This window comes from Anguilla anguilla, chromosome 17 (genome assembly GCF_013347855.1).
Source record: "Anguilla anguilla isolate fAngAng1 chromosome 17, fAngAng1.pri, whole genome shotgun sequence".
Lineage (NCBI taxonomy): Eukaryota > Metazoa > Chordata > Actinopteri > Anguilliformes > Anguillidae > Anguilla > Anguilla anguilla.
In genome coordinates, this window is record NC_049217.1 from 10,137,331 (window position 1) to 10,149,776 (window position 12,446).

A 12,446-nucleotide genomic window follows, 5' to 3' on the forward strand; every position below is an offset into this window, starting at 1 on the left:
GTGGCGGTCTCTTGGCGTTGGGGTTAACGCGCGATGGTCTCTTGGCGTTGGGGTTAACGCGTGCGCTCAGGCGTGTTTCGACGCGGGTCCCCCTGAGTCGGTTATCTCTGCCGCAAGCGTTTGCAAGTTGGCCCTCAGCTGATGGTCATGTGGTATCCGAGTTCCGTTTTTGGCTGTTCTGCAGACTGCTGCGCCTTTCTCTCGAGTCCTTCCGTGAGCTGCGCGGAACAAGTGCTTTCTTGCCGCCAAAGTAGGCGCGGTTAGCTACCGCTGCTTTTCGTTCTGCCGCGTCGCGTTTTCACCAGGGGAATACGCTTCGCGTGCGCCTGGGACAGGCAGACCACGGACGACCCTACAGTGTAAACTCACTTTAATGTTGTTTTAAAGAAGGTCCGTAAGCTCAGTTTGCAGAAATCGCGGCGTGTTGCGCCCTCAGCGCGCGTATTTGTGCGTCTCCGTCATCCCCCATCCATCCCTCGCCGGCCTCTGCAATGCTTCGTGCTGAAGATGTCATTTTGAATGTTGTCATTTTTCTTTTGACAGATTCCAAGACCGCCAATGAGCTGTGACCGAGAGCAGCTAAGGGTGAGTTCCTTTTTTCTTATCCCCCCCTCACCCCAAGCTGTTTGATTGGAGCACTGTGGAGTCCCGCCCCCAACAGCTGGGATCAGGTGTTTTTTTACCTTGGGCTCAGTTTTTTGGGCACAGTATTGTTGTAGTTTCATTGAGCTTTTTTGAATCTGAGTGCCTTTGGCCTCCTGAGAGCCCATCAGTTTCCTCTTTTTCATTTGGAGCTTTTTGTTTTGGTGCCACCATTACTTTGAGAGCCCCCTGTCAGCTCAGTCAATAACAGGTTAAAAAAATAAAGAAAAGAGCAGTGCGGACCCCGCCGTCCGGTCAGCTGGGCGGGACAAATATTCAAACGTCCAATCAGTCGATCAGTTTGGTGTCTCATTGTGAGGTACTTGAATAATCAATGATTAAGCCACACCACTCATTGGTACTGTGCATTCACCTTGTGCGCGGTACTGCGCTAAGCTGTACTAATGCTAACATTAGAATTCGGAGTTGTAGCATACAATGCTATGCAAATGCTAAGATTGGACAACTGGAGGTAATAATAGGTAATATGCATTAATTAGAAGAAGTTTTGTGTGTTTCATTCACAAGTATGAGTATGCCTTGTTCATTGGCTGGTCACTTTTTTCAAGGTCTGCAGTCTACCAAACACTCTTTTATTTGATTCAGTCGATTGTTACGAGTTCTTCAAAGTTGTTGCAGAATTGCTGTCAGATATATCTTCAGCTTCAAAGTATGTAGCTTCATTTGTTTACCAAAAAGTCGATGTGAGTTAGAACCTTATTGCGCTTTCACCCAACTCAGTTTTCTTTGTGCGTGTGTGTTTGTGTGAGTGAGTAAAACGATTAAAGTGATTAATGTGTTATAATCCGATGCATCGATTCACACAGGGCCGTCTTTACAGTTTTTCCCACAAAAAAACAAACAAACAAACAAAAAAAACCCCCGCCAGTTTATTTGTTTTTAATTTGCTTGTGCGGATAGTATCGGAGGAGGAGATGAATATGGCTCTCGGATGGTGCGCGGTAATGAGATTCTGCTAGCCGGGGGGTAGCTCAGCGGCTTGGCATTTTAACAACATCTTTCCTCTCCTCCCCCCCCCCCCCCCCCCCCCCCCCCCCCCCCCCCGTCTTCCTGTCCAGCAGTGTGATACAGTGCTTAGGCTGCTGCTGTGTGTGCTCGAAGGTTGTGGGTTTGGACTCCTGGTACTATTCTGTTCAAGCGTGTTACCAACCCTGAGTAACCTCCATTCACTTTTTATCAATTGCTGTTCTACTTGATAAAAGGTCTCTGTTAAAAATAATAGCAATGTGATGTCTCGTGCTTTAGTGTTGCATATCACATGACACATGCAAGCTTCTACAGTTCAGACTTTTTCTTTTACTTGTTATGTGTGTGTCATATCATAGAAGTGTTATTTAAAATTAGGTAGACTCGTGTATATTGTATTTCACAGAGCTCTGCTAACTCTGTCAGTTGATAATGTACTCCACGGAGCTCTAGGTTGACGTACATGTTGTAAGGTTAGAAAGCTGAAAATGATGCCATTACTTGCTGTTGTGTGCTGTTTATTCGCAGTGATAATGTGCGTACGTACATACATTCTGTTTGTCACCGTAACCCGGCACTCCTTTGAGAATCATTTGAGATCGATTTTGAGGCTAAAAATATCTTTTGCATACTGTCCATGCTAAAAGATGCACATACCGCCATTTGTACACCCTTTTAGAGGGCGAACGGTTTTGCGGGAACTAAGGGAAAGGCATTGGTTGGCCCGGTCCAGGCGTTTATGGATCAGTCCTTTGAGGGCCATTGGCTCGACTGGCTTTGGCACATTCAGCTTAGCGCTTTCCCTATGCATTTCTAATGCCTGTTTCGCATCTGAGGCTCCAATTATACATACTGCACACATTAAATGGTAATTGAGAGCTGAACTATTGATAATGTTTCAGAGAACGGCCCTATCGCACCCGTTAAGCTCCCCATTCTGCTTCACAACTATCTCCAATTATACAACACATTTGCAATGTACTGTGCATTTGAGACGTATTTCTTTATCCAAATAAACTTTGTATTATTCTCCATTATGCTTAGAGGAAAATGATACCCCGATGCATCAAATCCCATGTTAAGAAAAACAAAACTGAGATAGCTGGAATTTTAGTTTTTTCGCATTTCCCTTTCCCAAGATAAGCTGTAGCTCACCGATAATCTTTTCTGGAGTTTCCCTTCCAGCAGGAGGAATTTGCAGGTTTTTATTTCTTTTTAATTCAAGCTTCAGTATAAAATTTGTGATGTTTCAAATAACCTTCACAGAGAGACATAGATTTTTTTGTGTAACCTGCACAGGGAGAATGTGCTGGTGATTGTGTTGATCAGTGGTTCTCTAACCAGGGGTCTGGTGGGAACTCTGTATGCGGGTTTTCGTTCCAACTGCAATTACAATCCCAGAATTTTAACAAGCTGTTAATTTTTCCTTAATTACACTTTTTTGTTTTGAGGGATTATTTACCCTCTTAAGTCATATTATGTCAGAAATGGCTATGTATGCCATGAGGAATAAATATCTCATCTTCACGTTGCGCTATATTGCAAACAATTACGTAGAGAGAGGTAAAAATATTTTAACTGATCAAATTAAAGACTCAGGTGAATCAGTAGGCTCCTAATTGGTGAAAGTGTGGACACATGGCCACTAAAACAAACCATTTTGTAATTAATGAAGAACCTGAGGACAAAACAAATGATAATGAGTCAACCGTGCAGTACTGTATGTTAACAAGTTTAAGGTTGTGCTAAAAACCTTTGACAGAACCCAAAGGTGTTCAGCAACTTTAATTGAGTCAGAGATTAGCTGTAAAAAAATGAGCATATACAGGGGTCCCCCGAGTACACAGGGAGAGTTTGTGGGTGGATGTGTATATAACCAGCACAGGGACAGTTTGTGGGTGGTTATGTATGTAACCTACAGAAGGAGAGTATGTGGGTAGTTCTGTATATGACCAGCACAGGGAGTGTTTGTGGGTAGTTATGTATATACCCTACAGAGGAAGAGTTTGTGGGTAGCTGTGTATATAACCAGCACAGGGAATGTTTGTAGGTAGTTGTGTGGATAACCAACACAGGAAGAGTTTGTGGGTGGTTGTGTGTATAAACTGCACAGGGGGAGTTTGTGGGTAGTTGTGTATATAACCAGCGCAGGGAGAGTTTGTGAGTGGTTGTGTATATGACCAGCACAGGGAGAGTTTGTGGGTAGTTGTGTATATAGCCCGCTCAGGGAGTGTTTGTAGGTAGTTGTGTATATAACCCGCACAGTGAGTGTTTGTAGGTAGTTGTGTATATACCCTACAGAGGGAGAGTTTGTGGGTAGTTGTGTATATAACCCGCACAGGGAGTGTTTGTGGGTAGTTGTGTATATAACCCGCTCAGGGAGAGTTTGTGGGTAGTTGTGTATATAACCCGCACAGGGAGAGTTTGTGGGTAGTTGTGTATATAACCCGCACAGGGAGAGTTTGTGGGTAGTTGTGTATATAACCCGCACAGGGAGAGTTTGCAGCAGTGCGGTGTGGATCACGCACTGAGCTCTCAGTCTGCAGCTGCAGCAGCAGTAGCAGGGAAGAGTCAGTAGATGGCTGTATACTAGAGCCGTAGGATCGTTCCTTCCATTGGAGCCGAGAGAGAGAGAGAGACCAGGGGAGGCCTTGACCCGAGAGGCAGCAGGCAAGCTTTTATCAGGAGTGCTTGAAAGAGATAAAGCTCCTGGCAAGCACACAGCAACGTGAGCCTTCTGAATGCTCTCACACACTCACACAAGCACAGTCACGCACACGTACACACACACACACACACACACACACACACACACACACGTACACACACACACTCACACCCTTACACAAGCACACGCACACACACACTCACACACACTCACACAAGCACAGTCACTCACGTACACGCACACACACACACTCACACACAAGCACATTCACACACTCACGCGCACACACAAACGTACACACACACACTCACACACTTACACAAGCACACTCACACTCACACGAGCATGCACATACACACACACGTAGACACACACACATGAGCACGCACATACACACACACGTAGACACTCACACACACGTACACAAGCACACTCACACACACTCACACGTGTACACACACACTCACACGCGCATACAAACACACACACATCCATCCATTCATTCGCTGCCTCTTGGCTCTCTTTTCTAATTTACACTGATTTTACTTTTTTTATTTTTTTTTAAGTCTTACAAATGTCTGCTTCATTTCCTTCACCCAGTTTTTTTCAGTGGTTGACAGTGGGGGGTCGGCAGGGTGGGGGTGTTGTGGAAGGGCTCTGCTTCGCCCCTGTACTGTACGTCCATCTCAGTGAGCCCGAGAAGGATTCCTTTTCCGCCTCTGGAAGAAAAGTCGCTCCCCTCCTTACCCCCACCCCCACCCCTCCTCCCCCCTCCCCCACCCCTCAGTGAATGGCTGTCACCCGAGCGCGTGTTCATTCCAGCGTGCTCTCGATGCTGCGTGGTGGTGCCGACTGCGAGCGTGTTTATGTGTAAGTCTCCCTCCCCCCCTCCCTCCCTCCCTCCCTCCCCCCCCTCCCTCCAACCTCAGCATCCCCTGTCCCATCCCACGCCCCTCTCACCACCACCACCCCCCCCCCACCCCCAATCATCTCTCTCTTAGTTTGCTGCACAGTTGTACTTGACTGCCTTGGCGCACTGATCTGCTCATTAAGCAGGCACACCAAGAAGCACTACCTAAGAGAGGGTTGACAGTGAGAGGAGGAGGAAGAGAGAGAGCGAGAGAGAGAGAGAGAGCAAGAAAGAGAGGGGGAAAGAGAGAAAGGAGGAAGAAAAAGACAGCAAGAAGCATTTTTCATAAGGAGGAGCTGCAACTGGAGTGGTGTTCTAATAAAGCATTTTTATTGCATGTATAATACATATACATATATATATATGTAATATATGTATATGTACATCCGTACACATTTTTAAGGAAGACGTCTGTGTGCAGGGCAAGAAGTATTTTCCTGTTGGTTTGTGTGTCTCCGCTGAAGAACTTGGTGAACTGCTGTACAGAGATTTCTCTTCGCAGCCTCGACTCAACCTGCTCAAGATGATGATGTATCTGTGGGTATGTAGCACTTAACACTTTTCTCTGCGACTATGCCGTGCGTGTGCACGTGTGTGTGTGTGTGTGTGTGTGTGTGTGTGTGTGTGTGTGTGTGTGTGTGTGCGTGCGTGCGTGTGTGTGTCCGTGTGTGTGTGTGTGTGTGTGTGTGTGTCTCTCTGTATGTGGAAGGGGGATGTTGACTCGGAGTGTGTAAGGTACCTGAGGTAATGGGAGCTCCCATGTGTGTGCTGTTGCATATGCAACATAAAGCAAAGTGACGTTACCGTCACAACTAGGCGTTTCAAATGCGGACTAAAATGGCTGTTTTTTTCTGCTGATCACTCGCTCTAAATCTGGCATTGTTGCTCACTGTACCGGTTTGCTGTGCTGCGGTCATTTATATGCAAAATGTGCTTTGACATTAAAGTACATTTCATTGCTTTGCTTTTGGGTGTGCTCATGGTTATTAGTTGGATTATAATTTTCCTAATTTCTTCGTTCAGAATTGTATCATTATTAAGTTATGTAAAATTAAATATTGTTCTCCTGTTTCTGTAGGCGCTTAAGAAATGTTGTACTCGTCTACATACCGTAATTAGACATTTTCTCCAGCAGTTTTTATTTTTTTATTTTTTGTTTGAGGCACTGCTGAGTTTCACAGAGAACCGAATGCAGTTGTTGCAATAAAATAGCACTTTTACCCAGAAGTACAAGTTTAACTTTGATGTAACTGTAATGAAGTGTAGAGGCTGGGGAGTTAGCTGAGGCGAGACAATCAGAAAATGTAATATTCCGTGTGTCTCTCTTCACTCAGAATTGGTTTAATAATGCTCCTCGGAACTTCTGCCCAACTTTTTTGTTTCTTCTAAAACAGAATTGCCGAGCCGTCTGTACAGACGCATTGACTGTTAACCGCGGTGTTAATAGGTGAAGAACGCACGTCTGCGTGTTTATTCCACTTCTCCCTTTTGTTACGGGTTGTTTGGTCTGCCACGGTGGCTGTACGCAAATATTTACTTCAGATGTATTTTCTATAGCCAGGTTTACTTGCTCGTGCTGTGGAGCGAAGGCTGCCCGCAGTCCCCTGTCTTTGGAAAGCTGGAATGGCGCTGCACCAACGGCAAACCGCCTGGCTGCCGCTTCGGCAGTTTCGCACGCGCAGCCTCCGCCTCGCCTGTCGCGCCGACGTACATTTCGAGCGTCGCCATCATGTTGTTGTTGTTCTTCTTCTCTCTGCCTTTTCTCCTTTTCCACATTCTGGGCTGTGTTTTTTAGTCTTTTTGGTATTTAGTAATAATAGTACTGCACAGCACCACTCCATAATACAAACTCCATGCATGCTGTGAAGCACTGATACTGGACTGTCAAAAAAAAAAAAGTCCAAACAGCTTTGTTTCGTCAGGCTTTTTCTGTAGGACAAGTGGCTGATAACACTTTTGTGACCTCGCCCCACACACACACACACACACACACACACACACACACACACACTGAAATAAGCCCATATGAGCCCTGTAGCTAATGCAGCGTTTCCCTATGTTCCTGGGGCTGTGCTGTGGCACAAATCCGGGGTTCAGTTCTTATACCCCCCCCCCCCCCCCTCGCGGTTTGCATTGCTGAGGAAAGTAAGCACCGCTGCCCGCGGTGTCCCCCCGGCTCTACATTATGGGCCGTCGCCGCGGACTGACAGACAGCGCAAATCAGCGGCGGCGGTGTAAGAGCGTAGGATGTCTGAGGTCACCTGGTGTTGTTGCAGGGCTGACTTATTAGGCTTGTCAGCCGGGCCTCTCCCGTATTTATTGCGCCCGCGCGCTGATGTGGCACCGCGGTCCGTCTGCGTGATATATTTCCGTCTTCGAACCGAGCGCCGGCCGAGGGGGCCGTCTCCCTCCCGGCGGCTGCGTCGCGGCCGCGGTGCGCCGCGCGGCTGGGTCTCCTCCGCGGCTCTCTCCGGCGCTCTCGCGCGCCCCTGCTCCTCAGCCTGCAGACCCGCGCGCGGCTTTCTGCGCCGCTCGCGAAGGCTCGCCGCCCGCCCGCGATCTCAGACCGCAGCGGATAAGTAACACGCCTCGCAGGCTGCGTGTTTGCACACGTGATCTCACACAGAGCCTTTTCTCCTTACGTATCTCCAATTATACGGCGCACGGAGATTCTCTCTTTACTATCAATTGAAGGTCTTCTTAAAATCTTTGCGATGGGGGGGGGGGGGGGGTTTGGGGGGGGTGGTTTACATGTACGTCTGTTCTGTCTGTGCGCAGCAGCATTGCTCTTGCATGTTGGAGGGAAAAGAAGTAGGCATATTTAAGAAAATGGTTCTTTTTGGAAAGGAAGGAGAGCTCTCCATTATACATGAGGAGCTCAGATTTACAAAAGGAGCTCCTTTTTTTACTTGGGAATGTTCCTGTCAGAGAGCAGAGCTGACCTCTTATTTTCTAATGAAAGGCACCAGCCTTATTCGCCGTACCTCACTATGAAACTGTAATCATGCATCCCCTAATATGACTAAATCCACTGGAGGATGCTGTACTGTAAGCAGGTGATTGCGTGACATATGGAGTTCAGCTTTGCATTTTGTCATTTTCTTATCCTGCCTTCAATAGCACAAGAAGGGCTAATGCAGTCCTGGTTTGTGGAAATAACTTTCTGGCCACCTGTAAGGTGCTTAGGCAGGGCAAGAGTTTCAGATTCCAGGCATTTTTTACAGTCATTATAGGAAACACTCAGCTGGTGCTGTGTTGAGTGCACACAGAATGCATCTTCATTTTGATGTCAGCACTTTATTCGCTAATGTAATAGAGGAATTTTCATACCACGTTGGAACGCTACTTTCTTGCTGCATTCTGTGACACTAGTTGTCAGAACAGAGAATTGAACTGTGCCACCAATAGAATGCTGCAAACAAAAATTAGCAGTGTTTTTACAAATGGACTTTCATACATAATATATGATATATAGATAATGTCTTATCAAGAAGCCTGACGATATTTATACTGGCAGGCCAAAGCCTCGTTCTAATTTAAAACTGAGAAAAGACAGGAAGATGGCCTTACTCTTGTAATTCAATTTCTGTTCCACATTGGCCTGTTTTGAAATTTGTGCCTTTTGTCAGAAATTGAACATAAAGCTCTTTTCATTGTTGTTTTGTTCTAAGAATAATTTTCTGTTGTCTTTGTTGTCGAAGTGACTGAAGCTCTAGAATGACACCCTTACGCAAGGCTTAAGAATGATCTCAGGAAGCAAGCAGGCTTACTCTTTGGCTGTGGGAAGTGAGGTAATGATGTAGCGAAGTACGCCTGAATATGAAACAGCATGTCCTCAGTTAATGTGTAAGGATGCTGCTCTCTGTGTCTGTTAACTTAGTGGCTTTCTATTGAATATTGAATATTGCATGAATAATGCTTTATTATTTCTTTGCTTGCTCACTGTTATTGATTGTGATTTCTTGCTTCCATCGTTACTCTCTAGAAACATGTCACATGCAAGGCTGCGATGGCAAAGTAAGTAAAAATAATAGATAAGAGACATTTTCACAACCATTTATGGTAACACCTTTTAATGTAAGTGTGCTGAACTGGCACCTGTGCTTCTGTAACGGATGACTTCTCCTGCGCTGTCGCTATATTCTTCTCCTCCCTCTCCCCATCGCAGCTTTAATATACAGATGAGAGTGACCCTTGAACTGAAAGCTAATTATCGATGTCCCTAGCGTTGAAACTAAACCACGTCCTCCCTTGTTGCACTTCAAAAACCGGGCCGGGGTTTCTTATGTGATTATAATTAACGTCACTCCCAGTCTCATCACAGTTTTCAAAAACGAACTGTTAATAAACCCCCCTCCTCCCTCCCTCAATTACTTATTAATCTCAGCCTGGGTGATTGGTGAGTTGCAAAGCCAGCCTGCATAACGGATCTTATTCACTGGTGTGCCGTTTGGGTCTATTTCTGGCGTAGGCCTGGGCGTCAGTTTAAACCTTAAATCAGTTACCAGTGAACCGAGGAGGTGAAAGGAATGGCTACTAGCGCTGCCGTTCCAGCGGACCTCCACGCTGGCCTGTCTGCTGGTGCAGCCCAGTGCTTCTGCTGTTTGTGTTTGCTGTTAGCCTACGTAGCTTTTAGCTTCTGCGCGACGAAGGCCGCTTATTTGTGTGACTGTTAGCGGTTAGCCCTAGCTTGTATTTGAAAGGGGGGTGGGGTCTGTGTACAGCAGGGAAATGGATTTCTCTGCAGCACCTTGGACAGCTCCATGCTCCATCATTGCAGCTTGTATATGCGTTATAGTTATTGCCATAATTTATTTCTTTATTTTTATTATTTTCTTTTTTTGCAAAGGTTTATATTTTCAACTGACTTAATTTAGCACATTTTTTTTTAAATTTCAACTTTCCGGTACTTTGTGAATGCCTATCAAAAACTAAATTTGTCATCCGTCTGAGTCTTCAAAAGCTGCAGAAATTATTAGCGTGTACTGTTTTGTGGAGCTGGATTATTTGATTGAGAAAATGTTATGGTTTCGCAGTTTAAAAAAAAAAAAAGTGATTTATTGATCCCCTGTTGGATACTTTCCACTGCAGTATCCTATTCCGCTGGTTGTGGCAAAGATGAATGAATATTATTATAATAAAACAAGATACTGCTGCAGCAGAGTGCTGAAGCAATCTCTTTTGTGCTGAAAACAAAAACACCACTTTCCCTTTTATTCTGCCAGATACCTTCATATAGCTCATATCAAATTTAAATCACTCCAGGGTATTCATCCAAGGAACTAAATTCCCTAAGATTTCTCCATAATACCTTTTTTTATTTCTTTGAAGCAAGCGGGTCATATCTTGATTGCCGCAGAATAAATCTTACACGTTTTATGTGGTACTGAACTTTCAATCCATATTTCCTGGGATTCAATAATTCATTCGGGTTCCTAAAGTGAAAATATATAACGTCGAGGGAAGGAAATGAATTAGGGACTCGCTGGAATCCGGTGCACAAATATGAGGACAGAATGCTCTGTGTTCTCCATTGAACAGGGGCCACACTATAAAAAGCTTTCAGGTTATACGCACCACGCGGGCCTCACTTGTGCCAGTCTCAATGTGATTTATCATGTGAAATGGCCTTAATGCATGCACTGTTAATGCATGACATGTCACGAGCAAAAAAGAACCCTTTAAATCCCCCTGTTGAGCAGGGCTGTGAAAGAGGGGGTGTTGTGCTGGGCATGAATGGCTGTGGATTGGGGGGGGGGGGAAGGCCATTGCGCTGCTGTCGTAATTGTGGCCGCATTACTGGAAATTATTTCACCTCCCTGTCTTTTTCCTTTGACTGGATTTTGTTTTGTCTGAGGTTGATTTATTTCGAAGCCGCGTGGCGTTGACTGTTTTCCATCTGCATGGCTTTTGTGGCAGATAAATGAGCGCAGTCAGGCTTGCTAAGAATCCATAGGAAGGCTCCCCAGTCGTTGTCCGGCGGTGTCGCTGAACTGGCAGCCCCGCCGCTGTAGTGGCAGTACCTCACTGCCGTCACCAGATGGCGAGGAGGCACGAACGAGGCGATCCGCCTATGGAAACGCGGCGGCTGAACGGGGGCCTGTTCCCCTTTAAGAGCGCGCGGGCGTGCGGAACACACAAACACCGCGTACGAGTGTAAGCAGGCCAGGCCGATCGCTGATTAAACTCAGGTGTGCGTTCCTGTAGGCCAACCTGGCTATCCCTGGCCCCGGAGGCCTCCCTGAAGGCTTCTGGGTACGATAGGAAAATGTGACATCAGCACAAAGAGGGCGGAGCAGGCCATTTCGCGCACCCTCCCCCTCTCTCCGTGCGTCACCGCCTGGCTCGGTATTTCGCTGTGCTACCCTTGATGCATTGGTGCCTTGCCCGAGTTGTTCTAGTAAATCTGCAGCACTATAAACGGGACACAGAAGGCACGGGGCCGCATGGTGCCCTGGATGCCCGCGTCCATCGAGCAAGCGAGCACATCCTAGATATAAAACATTCGCCACATTTTTCTGTGTTAAAGAAGTCGTGTTAGTATCACAATCCACAAATACAGCCCCAAAATTTGCCTACATACTTCTGTGTTGTAGTTTTGCAAGCAGCCTGTGTGTGTGTACACTGAAATGCAAAGGCAAAAGTCAGTGTGATTGAAATGGTCAAGTTCCATGTCGTGCAATGAAACAGTATGCTATAATCCAAAATGCCATTAAATATAATTATTTATTATATATTTTTCCCTTTCTCATTCAAGTGGCTGTCCTACGAATGAATCATCACTTTTCATACTGATTTCTTTGGTTCCCATTCCAGTCCTTATGGAAATGGAGTTGGTTAAGAAATGAAACTGAATGTTTCCTGAAGCGCAAATGATTTTGTAAAGTGATCCAGTGCTGCATGGCCAGGATCCTTTTTTTTTAACGATGCAGTGGATTAAGATCATTAGATGAGGCTTTAAGGCTGTGGTACCCTAACATGAAATGCTATCTTACATTTGTAATGGTCATTCCTTGACATTTCAAATTGCAAATTTAAAGAGCACAGCACGTTAACATGTCAAAGTGTGAATCTGTAATCTTTCTTTGTTCTGGTTCTGATTCATATATGAGTTTTAATGTAATTTCAGTTCAGTTATGCCTGTCGGTTTTCTCTGGGGAACTGAGTGTACATTTATACAGTTTGTGTGCTCATTACAAATAGCTACATTGTCTAATATGCCATTTATAGATTCGCCTC

The 12,446-nt window shown here is 45.6% G+C and overlaps 1 protein-coding gene across 12 annotated transcripts in view; it reads left to right on the forward strand.

The window, feature by feature from the left end:
- rbfox1 (RNA binding fox-1 homolog 1) overlaps positions 1 to 12,446 on the forward strand; it is a 403,255-nt gene that overhangs the window by 219,260 nt on the left and 171,549 nt on the right. For 11 of the 12 annotated variants that reach the window (XM_035398366.1, XM_035398363.1, XM_035398362.1 and 8 more), the window contains one exon: positions 544 to 585. In XM_035398366.1, the coding sequence (XP_035254257.1) occupies positions 544 to 585 (42 nt within the window). Of the gene's footprint in view, positions 1 to 543; positions 586 to 5,332; positions 5,749 to 12,446 lie in introns of those variants that run through there. The other variant, XM_035398376.1, reaches the window with a different exon arrangement.